At 46.5% G+C, this 17939-nt stretch overlaps 1 protein-coding gene across 2 annotated transcripts in view; it reads right to left on the reverse strand.

Annotated features, from left to right (window-relative positions):
* Positions 1-4431: 4431 nt before the first annotated feature.
* The window catches only part of LOC147022481 (epsilon-sarcoglycan-like), a 37402-nt gene continuing 23894 nt past the window's right edge, over positions 4432-17939 (reverse strand). For both annotated transcript variants that reach the window (XM_085893418.1, XM_085893419.1), the window contains 5 exons: positions 14186-14348; positions 13669-13895; positions 5496-5690; positions 5103-5168; positions 4432-4671 (listed from right to left, as the gene is read on the reverse strand). In XM_085893418.1, the coding sequence (XP_085749544.1) occupies positions 4602-4671; positions 5103-5168; positions 5496-5690; positions 13669-13895; positions 14186-14348 (721 nt within the window). In that variant the 3' untranslated portion in view covers positions 4432-4601. The remainder of the gene's footprint in view (positions 4672-5102; positions 5169-5495; positions 5691-13668; positions 13896-14185; positions 14349-17939) is intronic.

A 17939-nucleotide genomic window follows, 5' to 3' on the forward strand; every position in this document is an offset into this window, starting at 1 on the left:
AGAGGGAGGGGGAGAAAGAGGGAGGGGGAGAAAGAGGGAGGGGGAGAGAAAGAGGGAGGGGGAGAGAAAGAGGGAGGGGGAAGAAAGAGGGAGGGGGAAGAAAGAGGGAGGGGGAAGAAAGAGGGAGGGGAGAAAGAGGGAGGGGGAGAAAGAGGGAGGAGGGAAGAAAGAGGGAGGGGAGAAAGAGGGAGGGGGAGAAAGAGGGAGGGGGAGAAAGAGGGAGGGGGAGAGAGGGAGGGGGAGAAAGAGGGAGGGGGAGAAAGAGGGAGGGGAGAAAGAGGGAGGGGGAGAAAGAGGGAGGGGGAGATAAAGAGAGGGGGGGAGAAAAGGGAGGGGGAGAAAAAGGGAGGGGAGAAAAAGGGAGGGGGAGAAAGAGGGAGGGGAGAAAGAGGGAGGGGGAGAAAGAGGGAGGGGGAGAAAGAGGGAGGGGGAGAAAGAGGGAGGGGGAGAAAGAGGGAGGGGGAGAAAGAGGGAGGGGGAGAAAGAGGGAGGGAGGGAGAGGGAGGTGGGAGAAAGAGGGAGGGGGAGGTGAAGAGGGAGGGGGAGGTGAAGAGGGAGGGGGAGGTGAAGAGGGAGGGGGAGGTGAAGAGGGAGGGGGAGGTGAAGAGGGAGAGGTGTGGGAAAGAGAGGGATAGGGGTGAGAGGTAGGGGAGGGAAGGTAGGGGAGGTAGAGGGGAGAGGGAAGGTGGGAGAATGTGAAGGGGGAGATTCCAGCAGATGTGACACCAAGTTTATCGTCCATCTGAGAGATGGCGCACACATTGATGAATCGCTCTGCCTGTGAAACACCAGGATGACAGTCTATAGCTGGGTCGGGCTTCAAACCCAGGCGATTCAAAACCAGTAGTGTGAGGGTCGGGATTCAAAACCAGGAGTGTGAGGGTCGGGATTCAAAACCAGTAGTGTGAGGGGAGGGAAGACAGTGTGAGGTGAGGAAATGGGGAAGGCAGTGCGAGGGGAGGGGGGAAGCAGCACGAGGGGTGTGGGGGAAGCAGCACAAGGGGGATGGGGGAAGCAGCACGAGGGATGTGGGGAAGCAGCACAAGGGGGTGGGGGGAAGCAGCACGAGGGGAATGGGCGGAAGCAGCACGAGGCGGGTGGGGGAGCAGCGCGAGGGGGGTGGGGGAAGGCAGCGTGAGAGGGAGAGGAGGCAGCGCAAGAGGAAGGGGGAAGGAAGTGCAAGAGGGAGGGGAGGCAGCGCAAGAGGGAGGGAGGCAGCGCAAGAGGGAGGGGAGGTAGCATGAAGAAAGGGGGAGGCAATGCGAGGAAAGCGGAAGGCAGCGCAAGGGCAAAGGAAACGTGAGGGGAGGGAAGCTAGCGTAAGGGGAATAAAGATGTGACACCCTAAGGGCAAGGGAAGGAAGCGTGAGTAGGTAGCGTACCAGGGCACTACAGATGTGATAAAATGCGCCCAAACAGCAACGTTTTCTTTTTAACCGCCGTTTCTTTATAAAACCGGGCGGAAAATCTCTTACTCCATCTTCTTCTTCACTTGTAATGATGCGAGTCTCATTCAATCCTGTTTCTCATGTCGATTAGATTCAGAAAACGCTGATAATGCACTGCCTTTTACAGCATCACTTAGCAGGTCGCTCTACTTGCAACACGGTTTAGAAAAGAATATGAAAAATCAACTGATATTTCAGTAATTTAATCCACGAAATTTCGTATGAATCTGTCCACAACTTTTTGAGATATCCTGCCCACAGACAAACAAACAGAAAGACAAACAGCGGTGAAAACATAACGTCCATCCACCTTCGGTGGCAGAGGTAAAAAGGTGCAAAAACTGATCCCCTTAACTACAGACCTAACAGCTAACTTCCAATCATCAACAAGGTCATCATGGAATCGATCATCGCATCACCTTTTTCTCGAACAACCTCATCTCAGATCACCAATTTCGTTTCAGACAAGGTTACTCCACCTTGTACATGCTGTTTTGACTCACCCAACATTGGATGGAGGCCCTCAATGTCAACATGAGATCAGTGCGGCTTTCTGGACATATCTCGTGTTTGTAATACAGTCTGACATCCTGCCTTCATCTCCAAACTCTCTGCCGATGGCGAACTCCATAAATGTCTCATTTTACTCGCGCAGCCAACATGTATGAAGAATCCTTTCATCTCTCAATGGAATCTTTTTCATCTCCTCTCCATGTCAAGGCTGGCATTCCCCAAGGCAGTGTTCTGGGCCCAGTCCTATTCCTGATCTTCATAATTGTTCTCTCTGACTCTCTGGGAAATCCTCCATCTATTTATTGATGACTCCATCGTGTGCCGTGCCATCCCTCATACTGCAGACAGGTAGGCTGCAGCCTCTTCCCTCTCTTCAGACTTTGACAAAATCACAAGATGGTCAAACACTTGGAATATGTCTTTCAATCCTGACAAATCTCACACTCTCACTATCACGATCTCTTTCCAAAGAGACCATCTGGCAAACCATCCTATGTACTTTAACAATCTCTTGACTTGTACTCAAACAATCCTCTTGAGGAAGTTCAGTCATTCAAACACCTGGGTCTCACTATCAGTCATGATCCTCCTTGGGAAAAGCATATTTCAAAGTTGGCCTTCAAATCCAGCAACCAATTGGGCATTCTCCGTCGTACAAAGTCCTTCCCTGGCACACCTGAACTCCTATCCACCATCAAGGCTTCCATATGCAGCTTGATGGAGGACCGATCTCCCTCCCTTCTGGGCTGGCTCCCCTGCCCAACATCTTGCTCAGCTTGATGCCATGGAAACCAAGGCCTTCAAGATCATTGGAATTGAATGCGTCCTGATCCATACAGTGTACTTGTTGTTGCTTTGTATGCAGCATGTGGCTGCTGGTTGCATCATTCTCTGAAAGCACAGCTGTGCCGCTGAAGCAGTGCCCCCATTACCAGTAAGCTGGTACTCATTTTGCCGACCTCAGATGGATGACAGGCTGAGTCAACCCACCTGGTGTTACTTCAACGTCACGACAGACCCTAAGATCTGAAGCCAGCCACCTTAACCGTTAAGCTAACACCAGGCTTTACAGTGTACTTATGCTAGTTTTTTTTTTCATGAGCCTCAACTAGGTATACAAAAAAGAAACAAGAGCTCAAGTGAGCACAATATACACCCGAACAAGAAGGTATATCCAGAATTGTGCAACTACATGGAAAACAGCATCCTGGTTGCCATGGCAACCACTTTAGATGACGAACGTATGTCACGACACACCGTCTCCACAGTCTCTACCTATGTACCAAATATCAAACGTGAAAGTTGAAAACTTTGGGAGTTTGAGTGCGGACAGGAACAGGCGGACAGACGGACAGACGACCGGTATCACATAATACGCCCCGATATATATATATATATATATATATATATATATATATATATATATATATATATATATATATATATATATATATATATATATATATATATATATATATATATGGCGTATAAAAAAAGAAAAGCAAGCAAGAAGGATACCAGTTGAGACCAGTGGAGATTGATGAATCAAGAAATTGGGGTTAAAAAGGGTGAAAAAGGTTGGAAATATATAGGACTCACAGGAAGGAAAAAAGTTGTGTGGAATATAGAGCCAGTGTTTAAAAATTCTCCCATTTTGCAAATGTAATATGTATACGGGCTGACAAGATAACCTTGATGTGTGTGCACTCGCCTTTCAGCTGTCGAGTCTGGGTACGAATCCCAACCCAGCTATAAACTGTTATCCTGGCGTTTCACATGCAGGGCGAGCCATCAATAGTTGAGCCTTCTCTTAGATAAACGTTCAAGTGAGTGTTCTGTCTGCTCGCACTGATCGTTGGTGGATGTTTAAAGATCCCACGGTGCCCTTCATTAAGATGAAGTCAGTCATTCCCATCCCCTGGGAAAAAAAAAATAATAATAATAATCCTGCCATTTGCAGTTGAAGCTCCTGTGACGGGGTGTCGATCTTCCCAGGATTGCTTCAAACGTCAAAACTTTTCTCGACTTATCGTAAACGCTCTGAAGTTTTTAACAAGGGCATGGGCCTCCCTTGTAACTATTATGTACATACACCTCCATTATATATGGAGTTGAATCTACTAACAGTTTGTCATATCCTGTCATAACGTATTCATCTACAACATCCACTAACATTGTTGTAGAATCTACTAACAGTTTGTCATGTGTTTCTGTCATGTTTGTAAGCGACAGTGTGTTATCAAGCAGAAGTACTTTTTTTTGCTACATTTATAGGCAGTAAACAGTCTGTTATTTACCACAAACGCTTGGCTTCCAGTGTGATATCAAAATTGCTGTCTTCCCTCCCCCGCCCACACCTCATCCCCAAACATAACACACTCTTCCTCCTCCCCTTCATCAAAAACAGAAGAAAATCAAAGTTTGCTCACCGAGGTGATTTAAAGGCGTATTAAAGGGAAAGTGGAGTTGGTTACCTTTCACTTTGTCATGTTTATTGACCCAATGATTCATGTTTGTACATTTGTGGAAAGGGCACAAAGTTTTCCTTCACCTGCATGAGCAACGCACATGAAGAGACTTTACGTTCGTCATGGTAAAAAGTGAGTGCGAACCGGTACGTAAGGTCCGGCCTGGCCTGAACTACTTGACGTAGGAGTTGCGGACAGGAGGGTGCTGGAGTGCTGCTCCTCCTTGCTGTGGTAAGCAAGTTCTGTAAAAACACACATTAAGCTTTTCATCACGAAGAACAAAATCCTCATATTTGCTCTCCAAAAATTAATTTCGACTTGACAGAAAGTGCTCAAGATCAAATGACTGTGTGTGAGCAAATGTGGGCACATGAGGAGGCCTTTTGGCCCGTCATACCTGTGCTCTATCTGTACGTTACATAATTTATCAACTTACTTCTCTTGTAAAACTCCATTTTAACCGTTAATGTAAACGAACCGACATCCTTTTATCCCATTGAATATCTAGGCTCTGAATTTAGCCGCACAATGCCCTATTTTAATAGTGTGGGATATTTAACATCCACAGGCTACATGTACACATTGAATAGCAGGCCTTATGGACCAGGAACTCTGAGGTCATTGATTTGCTGGAAATGACCAAGTATCTTGAGAGGGAGGGAGGAGCACCTACATGAAGCTGGTTTCTTTCTTTCCAGAATATGCAGCTGTTCCAAAAAAAGAAGAGGCATTTGGGTTCCTACAAGGGAAAGAAGATATTCATTTTGGATTATTGCACACAGCAACATGACGATAAAGTGCACTGGTCTTCGGCCAACAAAAAATGGTTGATGACTGTGATGGCGAAGGAACAAAGTCAATAATCATTTTGGGGGTGATAGACTCTCACTCCAGAACAATATTTTGAAAACACTTCAATTTTTTTTATTTTGTGAGACGATGCAGTTTTATTGTAGTTTGCATTTTCTTTGTTAATGTCCTGTTTTACTTTCATCAATGTTTCTCACAAATCGTTTTGCTGTTAACTGTGACGTTCAATTCAAGCCACAGCATCACGTTGCCTTACTGTTGGGCTTGCATAATGGCAGCACTGTAACTGTCATAGTCGAGAGTAAGGCGCCCCCGCTCCAGTGAACCCTGGGCGGCTGTCGCGCTGAAGCCAGCGAGTGCAGCAAGCTGACGGGTGGTCTCGTACTGCTCTGGGCACGGACACAGCTCTTGGCCCGTATCCCGTGCCCTGCACTGCTGCATCATGTGCTCCCTGCGCACAAAGTAGCAGGTGGGTCGAGGGTGAGAGGAATGCCATGAATGAGCTTCATGATATTTCTAAGATCTAAACTAAGATGGTTCAGCATCAGTTAAAGTTTGTAAACGATGAAGTATGAATGTGAACAGAAACCAGCATCAATAAAGTCCATTACATTATACTAGCAGAGTACCCGCCCTATGGGCGATGTTGTTCCAAGCCAGCAACACGTTCTTCTGACGCATACCTTTATTTGGGCGGTGTATAAGCAACTGACAGCTCTGTGTAGACAAAAGAACATGGTAACGTGCATGAAGCAAAAACATACCTCGTGCCGATAATTCAAAACACCTCATTGCACTGGAAAAGGTGTGGCCAGGAATACTGGACTGTAAGTGGTGGAGACTTGTAATACCCTCCCCTACCTTGAGGTGGGGCTACACGATACACATTTACAAAGAGAATTTGCATCCCCCTCCCTCCCCCCAGACGACCAGCAAAGATAAAAACACCCCGATACATTAATTAGGGTCATGCGTATCCTATGTAGCAAGTCTGGTTGGAATCGGCCCACAACTGTAGGAGCAGCGCGACAAACAAACGAAATTGCTCATTGAGCAAGGAATTGCCGGAATGACTGTCATATCTCCATGATCTCTGAAAAAACAAAAACCCGGAAATCAATTTGGTTCTTATAAGTCGATAGTACTACTGTTTAATGAGTTATAGCACTTAGTTTGGTCATGATCATAACTTGGAAGTCAATCGGACTTGAAATGGCGTTTTTATCGCAATTTGAAATTTTTACCTGACCCCCCCTGACATTCGACCGCCGACCGCTAAGAAAGGTGTTGGTGTGACACCCCAATGAGACATATGGTTGGATGCAGAATTGGAAGATGCACATTTTGGATTTGGTTTGAAGTCGATACGACCATTTTAGCGGACGTTATTGCGAAAATAAGAATTTCGGGTTTTGGGTGACCTTGACCTTTGACCTATATTCACCAAAAACTACAAGTGTCTAAGTTGGACCATGGCGGACGTCTGTACCCAGTTTGGTCATGATCGCTGAAACGGTGTGGCTGCTACAGGGTAAACAAACACACAAACAGAGACAGACAGACAGAATGACACACACAACCGACCAACATAATTGCCGAAATCCGAAGGATGAAAACATAACCTCCTTCACCTTTGGTGACGGAGGTAACAAGGTAGGAATGACACCACATTACGATGCCACAATATGGTTTAGCATCATGATATCTTCTGACGTTGTTCCATCACAATCCCACAACAAAAGTAAAATGTCAAAAGATATGGTGATACATGGTGATGCTCAACCACAAGGGGATTGTAGTGTCGTACTGTGGCATCGTACGATTGCTTCCTTCTTGCCACCCTACCATACAGGCCAGACTTGTGGAGTGCTTGGGATATTGTTGTCACATGCATACAGTGACCAGTCTTTGCCATAAAGGCATGTACCTCTTTCAAAGTTGCCATTGGTCTCTTGGTGACCTCTCTGATCAGTCTCCTCCTTGCTTGGCCATCCAGTTTGGAGGGACGGCCTGATCTCGGGAGGGTCTTGGTGGTGCTGTGTACACCTTTTACTTCTGAGTGATTGTCTTGACTGTGCTTCAAGGGATATGCAAGGCCTTTGAAATGTTTTTATACCCATCCCCTGATCTGTGCCTTTCCACAACTTTATCCCATAGGTCTTTTGAAAGTTCCTTGGTGCTCATGGTTGAGTCTTTGGTGTGAAATGCACTATCCAGCAGAGGAAACTGACAGGAACAGCTGATTTTGTTCTGAAATAATCAGAATAACTCTAATTTAGCACAGGTGGAGGCCAATTAAGTTAGTGTGTGATTTTGAAGGTGATTGGTTACACCTGAGCAAATTTACAATTGCTATTTTAAAGGGGGGGGGGGTGGACACTTATCCAACCAAGATATTCCAGTTTTGTATTTTTATTTAATTTTCTGAAATTTGTAGAATTTGATTTTCACTTGAAAGTTGTAAGTTTCGATGTGTAAATAAAAGTGGGAAAAGTCTGTTTTATTGTAATTGAATTCCAGGCTATAAGGTAACAAAAGGTGAAAATTTTTAAAGGGGGTGAAGACTTTCTATTGGCTCTGTAATAGTAGCTCCAGCTTGGTGTCGGCATGTGTGCCTGCCTGTGCCTATCAAAAAAAGAAGAATTAGACTGAATATAAAAGGCTATACATTTTGAATGCGGATGGGCTTTGCATTTCTTTCGACCTTCCTCTTCATGTGTTGTTGCATTTTATTCAGTACTCGGCATCTGAAAAGGCTGTGATGAATATCACATTAACAATCTCCCCCTCGACGCTCCTCACACTGAAAAATTTTATACATATCCCTCAAGCAGATATGGATGGTCTTTGCTTTCTCATGTTTGTTATATATATTTTAATTATTTTGCCAAAACGAAGTTTTTGCAAGATATGTTAGTCAGCTTGTATGTTTTTTTTGTTTGTTTTTTTTTGTTTGTCTGTAATCACGTATAAAAAATTCTGCAGAGCACAGTTATCATTGAAAATTTTTGTAACTTCGCATATCAGAGGCCTATAGAGGTCCCTTTCAGCGCATAAAATTTTGAAGGTCAAGGTCCAAGGTCAAGGTCACTTTGTCGCAAATCAGGGGAGTCGACGAAACCTTATTTTTTGAGTAATTTTGATCGGATTGTCTTCAAACTTTATGGGAATATAATTCATGGTCTGGTGCTCAGCTGATTAATTTTTGGTGGCGATTGGCCTTGACCTTCATGGTTTGCGCCAAAGGTCAAACATATTTGACCCCAAGGTCAAATTTTCAAGTTTTAGGAACCATATCGTGTAGTACCTCAAATTGAACAGCTCGATGAGTGCTTTCTAGATATGTTAAGCTTGAGACATTATGATGTCATTTGGTGACGTTATGAGGCAAACACATATTTTTCATGGTTACTCTGTAGAACGATTCTCATCGGAATCTCTCGTAGGCAGATATTCCTCAAGGAGTCGCTCCTGGTGGATAGCAGCTCTGTTCACCTCAGAGTGACCTTAAAGAAGTCACACGTGGTCACCTTTTGGCAAGATACGAGTCACCCTGCGGGTGACATTGGTTTATTTTATTTTTTGCATGCAATTTTTTAAAGTAATAAAATGCTTAATCATTTATATATTTTGTTATTTTGGTATGGATCAACTCCATGTATACTATTAAATTTGGATTACTGTACATTACATTCCACCACCGCCCCCCCTCCCCGCCCCATTCAATCCTGGCTTTTGGCTCAGCCCGCAATGTGGATTACCACATATCATGTGCGGAAATGTCGATGCAAACGCAATCTTTTATATATTTTTTATGTTAGTTTGGATTAAAACCATCTATGTTATTAAATTGTTTTAATACTTCTTTCAGTTGATTTGGGGGATATTTTTCATTTGATATGTATTGCTTTTGGAACGGTACTGTCCATCTTCCCCCTTCCCACGATCCTGGCTTGCTTTGGTGGAGTCCACGTTTACATTCAATTTCTTTTCCGAATAAAACTATTAATGTTTTATATATTTTTTAAATTTTGGGTTGCGTGCACTAACCCAGAGTAAAAGTAACTTCCTTGTGCTGGAATCACCATCATGGCTTCAGCAGTTATTGAGGTAGGTTGGGCTACAGTTTTACATTGTTTTTCGAGTGGAAGAAGAAGAAGAAGTACAAATTGGCGATCTCTCGTGGTACTTTAGTGATGTATTCTGGCGTCTTTTTAAGTCTTCGTAGTTCAGAAAACGCTCGCGAATAAAAGGTATGGCTTTTAAATGCTTATGACTTCACTCTATAATTGTTCATGAGCGTATCGTTGTGTACACATTTGAATGGGTGGCCATTTTTTTGCCCCTATCATCCCTCAAAATGGAGTACTACCCCGTATTCCATGATATTATATTTTAGGAATAGCTGACTGTATAATTAAGTGTGTGTGTGTGTGTGTGTGTGTGTGTGTGTGTGTGTGTGTGTGTGTGTGTGTGTGTGTGTGTGTGTGTGTGTGTGTGTGTGTGTGTGTGTGTGTGTGTGTGTGTGTGTGTGTGTGTGTGTGTGTGTGTGTGTGTGTGTGTGTGTGTGTGTGTGTGTGTGTGTGTGGTTGACATGGACTTTTTATTGAACAGTGTGGCTTGAAAATTGCTCTACCCCTGCTAAATTTCTCCCTCCCCCTTTCCTTCCTTTCCCACCATGGTATATGGCAACACTGACTCAGGAGAATGATGGCACGCATACAGATACAATGACTGATTAATTAGGCATTGTATCTGTTTGTTAAAAAAACAAACTATATATTAAAAGAGTTGAAGAATGAATGCTTTGAAATAGAGGGGAACAGCAACTTCCAGGCCGCTCTGGAGAACATGCTGAAATCTTGTGCAGTGATATTGGCGATGATGAGCAAGTTACATATGAAGCGACATCAGCCCTGGTCACGTTATCCATAGTCTATATTGTTACGCTTGTGGAAATTCACAGAACACCATTCAGGCTCCCCAGAGGTCAGTTATTTCGGCAAGTGTATATTCCAGGTTAGATTTCCCCACCAATCTATAATTGGAATTGTTCGTGTGCTGGGCTGTGCATCTTTGAGGTAGTGTTATTCTTTTCTATCTTTATTTTAACAATAACAACAACAATAACAATAACAACGTCAACCCACGGCCACGTTTGACGGTGATCTCCAACACGGCCGCGTTTTGACGGTGATCTCCAACACGGCCGCGTTTTGACGGTGATCTCCAACACGGCCGCGTTTTGATGGTGATCTCCAACACGGCCGCGTTTTGACGGTGATCTCCAACACGGCCGCGTTTTGACGGTGATCTCCAACACGGCCGCGTTTTGACGGTGATCTCTAACACGGCCGCGTTTTGACGGTGATCTCTAACACGGCCGCGTTTGACGGCAAGATCGGATCAAAATGGCATTACCCTCTGAAAGAGCTGGCCAATCGAAAGTGAGAGGGGCGGAGTCAGCCAGGGGTGAAGGGTCGAAGATAAAAGAGCGAGCACCCCCAGACCCAACAAAGAGCCGTGCTGGAACGCCGAGAAGCCAGTTGGGTTGGGCCATTGGAGAGAGTTTGGAGTCCAGAGTCAGAGCAGTTGTGGGAGAGCGCTTGGAGAGAGTGCTTTAGTTGAGTGGAGCTGGGAGCACTTGAGAAGAGCGCTGGACTTCATGGCTTGCAATTTGCGGTGGGAGTGGAGAGACACCCCATTGGGAGCTGGAGAGTTTCGAGTTTGGGCAGTTGGTTTGCTGGGGGTTCGCCGGCGCAACCAGGAGGCCTGAGTCGAGACCCATTCACTCCTCCAGCGTGTCATCGGCTAGGCCATGCCGCAGTGGAGGCCGGTCGACCAAGGGAGCCAGTCGGAGCTCGGGGTTCCCGGCAAAGACACCGAGGGTCGCCGAACCAGAACCCAGCGAGTCACCACGAGGGTGGCCAAGTAGCCCGCCCGGTCTCTCAGAGCCCCTTCGGTCATCCCGGCTCCGAGCAATCATAAAGGCTCACGAGCCCGGTTCTTTCTTTCTGAGGTTTTGGATGAAAGTCTGTGGCGCCTTTTCTACCTCAGTAGAACTGATTAAGTGCATGATTGTGTCCATGACAATAGACATCGGCTGAAGGTTTTTGCTTGTGTCCTGTCCCATTCCCCCATTCATTGCATATGTACATTTAAAATAAATACCCATATTGTTTGAATGTTAACCTGCTCGTTGTGTCACTTTCTGCCATTGACTGCCATGATGTGTTCGGAATATTAGCTGGTTGATTATAAGCCGATAAAACGTACATCTGGTCCGACGGGACTTGGCGATATAAAGCCGCTCGGCAATCGCATACGGAACGAGCTGCTTAATTGGCTCGTTTTCATGCAGGCCCCATCGAGGTATAAACTCCCAGCATTTCTGTCCGCACGAATAGTTAGGTATATCGACAATTCGGCGATTGACCCTGCAGCGTGGACAGAGGAGTTGGCTAGTTTATGGTGTGTTGAAAACACCCGGAGCTGGGTTTCGGCGTTGATCCGGAAGCTGCGACTAGATTGCCACGTTCGGTGGGTGCGCACGGCCGCAATTGGGCTAAAGGCGGTCGTCCGCACGCCGGAGGGGCGGAAATCTACAACAATAATATAAAAGAGATGTCTATCTGTCTGTCTGTGTCGCAGTTTTTCTCAGAGATGGCTGGCTGAACGGATGCTCATCAAATTTTCAGAGATTCATCAGTGAGTTCAACAATTTTGAAAAAGAAAAGTTGTATTTTTGGGGGATTTTTTTTAAATCACTCTATGGTGCGTAAGCCATTGTAGCTATGTGAAAGGTAATATTGAATGATCTCCGACCCCATTCCTTCGTCGGTGTAGGGAAGTGTTTTAGGCCCCCACAAAAAAAAATAGAAAAAAAAACAAAATTTGATTTCTTCAAAATATCGACAGTATTAGAACAGCATCAGCAATGCCGGGTACCCCCTCGAAGTTCTGGATAAAACCAAGATGGTGGCCAAAATAGTCACATGCACTGTGGAACAAAACTCTCACCAAGTTCCTTGTGAAGGCCAACACCAAATAAGCTCAAATGTATAGAAGACAGTCCACCATTTGTTGCTTCACATCTTTCATGTGGTTGTTTGTTTAAATGTTGCAGCGAATTTTAAAGTGGCCATGAATTAGTGAGTGACATTGAGAATTCTCACTTGTAATGATCTACTAACCAAATCAAACATTATACCTGTTGAACAGCTACTTTTTAAGATTCCCTGGGTTACTATTTGTGAAATTGCAGAACAATTGGACGTGAGAGTTGGAAGGGTGGAAATGATCCTTCATTCTCACTTGAAATTCAATAATGTTTGTGAAAAGTGGGTCCCAATCGACCTCACATCTGCTCAAAAAGGAACGTGCGAGGCCGTTGCAACGGAGATCCTGGAACACTACCAGAGGAAAGGAGAAACAAGAATTACTTAAGATTATTGAGTGCCTCACTTCATGACCACCAGGATAAGCAGCTGGGCAATAACCATTGAGGTTTCAACCCTTAAATCTGAGAACCTCTCTGAGCAGTGGGTCCGCAAACTCAGTTGGTCTATACAAGTCATCCAATATGGGAGTGAGACAGGAAGAGATGACAGCAGAGAGAAGAATATTTTGGATTTACCACCAATAGAAAAGACAGCTTCAGATCAAGAAGATTAGAAAGAAATAAAATTATTCTTGAAGAGTGTTACAGCCGATGAGACTTGCGTCTGCATGGACGACACACATTATTGGTCCTGACCGCCGAACATTTTAAAAATTTGAGTTGAATTCTCCCCTCATTTTAAATAATTATTTGCTTCCATGGGAGCGGACCTCTGTGCCAGTCACCTCTTTAAATTTCTGCCTGTGTGTCAAGCCGACCAGCCTCATTAAAGCCCACCATCTATCCATCCATTGGGACCATACTCTGTGCAGAATGTTGGTGCTGCCGAAGCAGTCTCCTTGGCTATTGGGCACAATCCTGGACAGGTCACCACTCCGACACAGGATACCAGCAAGCTGGCACTCATTTTTGCCGACCTCAGAAGGATGACAGGCAGAGTCACCCCCAACTGGTATTAATTCAACAGCCCAGTGGGATTTGAACTCATGATCCTAGGATCGCAACCCCACCACCCTAACCATTAAACCAGGCATATTAAAGCCCTCTCTGGTCTGTAGTTACGTGTATTCATCACACGACCATAGATCGATGCTTTTCCTCTGAGTAATGGCTAATGCTCCAAACATTACCTGTACCTCATTTTCTTATCGGATTACAAATTAATTAAATCCATTGTTTAATATGTAAATGGATGCAAACCCGACATTCGCGTTAATGGACACCAGACTCAATCGTACCATAGATTGAGCAGCTTAGGGAAATTAATGAACAAAATTTTAGTAAAGAGAAAACAAATGAGGTAACTTACATGCCCTCTCGACGGCAGCACATGACATAACTAAGCAATATGGCAAGAAAGAAGGCGAGGATCGCGGGTGCAGCCATTGTCATTACAAACTCGGAGTGGAAATCTCTCTGGTTGAAGGAAGGTCGTGGTGGCTTGTAATGGCCTATGCCAGGAAACTGCCAGTCACCATTATGGCCAAAAGGACTTCTGTCAATGGCTGCTCCCTTGTGTCCTTGAGAAAGATCCATCTGAACAAGCAAGAGATGAAAGTCAAGCAAGAGTTACATTTTTTTTTACATCTATTTTTGATAATCAGTTTGATTTCTGCAGAAATATTACATATGGTCAAGTGCATCACATGAAGAGCAGACAGCAATGGTTTGAACCACTTGGGATTTTCACCCCATTCACTTCTGGTGCAGTGCAGGATATCTGGACGTGTTGGATGTAGCATTCCAAAACACATGATCTTCAAGTCAGAATGAGATTCCCAGCTGTTGAGGATATTTCAGTGGACTGAATTTCCCACCAGACTTACCAGTGTGAACTTGCACCAGTCCACGTTAAACTGTGCACCAAATTTGCGATCGTAGCTGATAACAGGCTGGCTCTCCTGTCTGCAGCGCAGCTTGTTCTCCAAATTGAGGGGCTCCAGTAGGCGAGATGAGAAGCGTACGTCAGAGCCGACGAGTACGTACACGCTGTACGAAGCACAAGGACCCAAGAGGATAGGAGGGTTGGAGAGTGGGGGGAGCAGGGTGCAGGGAGAGTGGGGGGAGCAGGGTGCAGGGAGAGTGGGGGGAGCAGGGTACTTTGCAGTGTCATTTGGGTAATATAATTATAATGCTCGAGACAATTACACAAAGAGAGATTAATATATATCCAACATGGTAAAATAAATGAAAATGTTTCTCGTTTATGACCAAATGGGTTATGTGTAAGATGTAGAAGTATTGTACAGAAAGCTGAGGCAGGATTCCACCCTCGCTCATCCCCATACATATTGTTGCGAATTCGCGCCCGCCAGCGTGCGAGCGGCCACGTAACTCGAATCGCGGCACGTCGCCCACCGGACGGACAATTCTGTCGTGACCCTCTCGGACTAATGCCGGGATCTAGTCACGGGTGGGCCTTTCGGCCTCACCACGATCGTGCCAATCGGCCCCCCGCGTGGGATAGGGTTGTTCGCCAAATTCGACCTACCTAAGTACCCACGCGGATGGTAGACCGGGCGATCGCACCTCGCCGCAGTCGACTCCGGACACGGGCCACATAAGCGACACGTTCCGTACTATCGGGATAACCGAGTGGTGTTATCGTCAGCCTCGATGGTTCCGATGAATTATCGGGCGTATTAAGCCCACTACCAACCCTTTACGTGAAGCAAGATGGAGATTCAATTAAAGAAAAGACGAAGCGAAACGGGAAAAACAGTTCAACATAATGCACATTTATTCCGCGGCACACGGAGAGCACACATATACAATTACAACAATTATGCACCAAAAGCAGATGTTACAAAAGAAACACAACAATGCAGATCTACTACCGACTACGCAAGCACATGGCAACACTTACACAGTTTTACTTTACAGACAGCGCCGACAACACATTTACTCAAACGCAAAAGAAAAGGGCCACCCTCAAAGACAAGGGGGCAGACGGGGCCTGTGGGCCGCGAGTCCGGGTGGATCCTACCCGTGTCTTGTGATGAGCCGCAAATGTCGCGGCGCCCCGACTGCGTGCTCCTTCGCGGGTTTCGTTGGCACTGCTTGGAGTGGGGTGGGAACGGGGCCCCCTTTTCGCACTATCTCAGCGCGGGGGGGAAAAGGGGGGAATTGTTGATGCTCTGGGGAAAGAGGATAGCTGGCTTGCTTGGGTCCCGCGCCGAGCGACTCCACTGCAAGCTCGTCGCCGACCGCCGTCTTCCTTGCCTTGGACCCGAGATATTCGACCTCCTCCCCAATTCTCCTCAGCCGACTGCAGCAAATCACCTCGACCGTGCTCCAGGCTCCAGGCTTCCTCCCTCTGCAGCTCCCCAACAGACTCCGAACCCCGACAGACTGCCACTCTCCAGACCCGACTTGACTCACGGCTCCACAGACTGCTCCTCTCCAGACCCGACTTGACTGCCTCGACCTTTTCTGCAACTCCGACTGCCTCCAACTCCCTCCGACCCAAAACTGACTAAATTCGCCCCGCGCTCGGTGCTTTATAGTCCGGCAGGAGAACCCATATGCAAATTTCTGGATCAGAACGAGCTCGGGGGTGGAGCCACGCTCGCCCATTGGACGGAGAAAAAGGGGCGTGAGTCTCCCCTGATCCTCGAATTTGCATATATCAATTCCACTCCGACGCGCCTGGAGGCGGGGCCAAACCGCCCCGCGCTTGCTGATTGGATGGACCAGAAGTGGGCGTGTATCATTCCTGATCCGACTTCTCCTCGGAAAGGCCGCTATTTGCACCTGCGGCTCGGCGCGCATCCCACACGAGGCCAGGACAGCCCGACGCTCGGTGCCCACAAGCGGTGCGGGAATGGCCGCAGAAGGAGAGGCGAAGGTGGTGGAGGGTTTAAAGTGGTGGTCCATGGCCATGGCGACGTTTGGAATGGCGGTGATACGATGTTTGCGGGAGCGAGTTGTGAAGGTAAAGGTCGTGGCTGTTGGCGTTGTTGTTGTTGTTGTGAGGCGGCGTTGCGGTTGGTGGTTGTTGTGTGATGGCGGTTGAGACGTGGTTGGTTCAAAATAAAGATAGAACAGAAAAACGGCTATCTTAAAGGGTCGCAGCCCGAATGGATCACATTTATTCCCTCAAAACAACGGGTTTGGGGCTAACTACACATGTACTTACAGAGATATCTCACCTACGGGACCTGAATGGTGGTTTGCGAATTTCCTCAACCGTAACAATATTGTCGTGGATCCGGGGTTCGAGGCCTGCCGCGAAGGGGAGCACTTGGTTCCATCCCGAACGCCCGGTCCCGAGGCCGCCGGACACAGATAACTCCATGCACTGGCAGGTTGCAAGGCAACCATGAGCGCCGATTGGCATGGCCAATCTGGGCAGGGTTACACTACTTTTCGTGATACCTTACCTGTGGACGGCCGGCTAATTGGGGTCATGTGCCCTCAGCGCACACTCAGATTCCTGCCAGGCATTACAGTGAGGGCGCGCTGGCTAAAAGAGCAAATTATTGGGGTAGAACTTCCCGTCTTACTACACTTATGCGCTGTGTCGAACCAACAAAGGTAAAGACAACCGAGACAGATTGGAAATAACAACTAACAATTATTTATTACAAACACACAAGCAAGCAATCATTTAAAAACAAGTATTTATAACCAAGAAAGCAAAAACGCACATGAGAGCAGATTTAACTCTGACACTTATTCTCATTCAATCTTGTCAACACAAAAGACTTGGCCATCATTCACTCAGGGGCGAATAAGAAAACAAGAAATAAGGACTTGAAAATAAAATAAAAGTAACGTATGGGGAAATGAAAAGCAATCTTTTCCTTTTGCTCTCACCTCACACAGCCCAAATATATCGGAGAATACGGAGGAAAATGGATGGGGAAGACGGACAGTGACGGTGTGACACGATGGGGACACGCGGCCATGTTCCCGAGGTGCCCAGACCTAGTAGGCGAGTTCTCTCCGTCGTCCCAGTTACGCGAGCTTTATAGGCGATTTTTCCCTCCTCTGCCACATATTCTTCCTCCTCAGGCCCCTGTCGATGAGGTGCCGTCATTCACCCTCCCCGTCCTTCGTGGCTGACGGGATCGAGAGGGCAGGATGACACTCGTGGAAGGAGTGATCTTTTTCCACAGAAGCTCGACACCAACTGCTCGTGACGAACTGGTGGCCATTTCCTTTCTTTACCCTCACACGCTTATATTCCTTCCCTCATGATCCTTCTCAGTCTTTGAGTCTTCTACTCGTGCAAGCTTGTCCCATTCGCTTCTGACCTTCTGCTCCACTCGGCCGTTCTGCTCCACAGCTCTTTTTCTCCCTGCTCGTGTGAGCTTTCCCCGTTGGTTTCTGCCATCCGCTTCTCTCACAATCATCAACCTCATTCAAGGCACGACCGTTCGCCGACAGGCAAATTACGTTGCGTTCTGTTATCGCCTCTTCTTCGTTCACGAGCTCTTTTCATCCCTGCTCATTCGAACTTTTCCCATTCCCTTCTGCCTTTCTGCTTCTTCTTTACATCAGCTCTCTTCACTATTCCCACAAGCCTTCTCTCTCTCTCCCCCATTGGTCCACGACATCATTTGTGGAAAATACCAT

The sequence above is a fragment of the Eptatretus burgeri genome, chromosome 8 (assembly GCF_056783735.1).
Source record: "Eptatretus burgeri isolate ZD-2024b chromosome 8, Ebu_testis_v1, whole genome shotgun sequence".
NCBI classification, from domain to species: domain Eukaryota; kingdom Metazoa; phylum Chordata; class Myxini; order Myxiniformes; family Myxinidae; genus Eptatretus; species Eptatretus burgeri.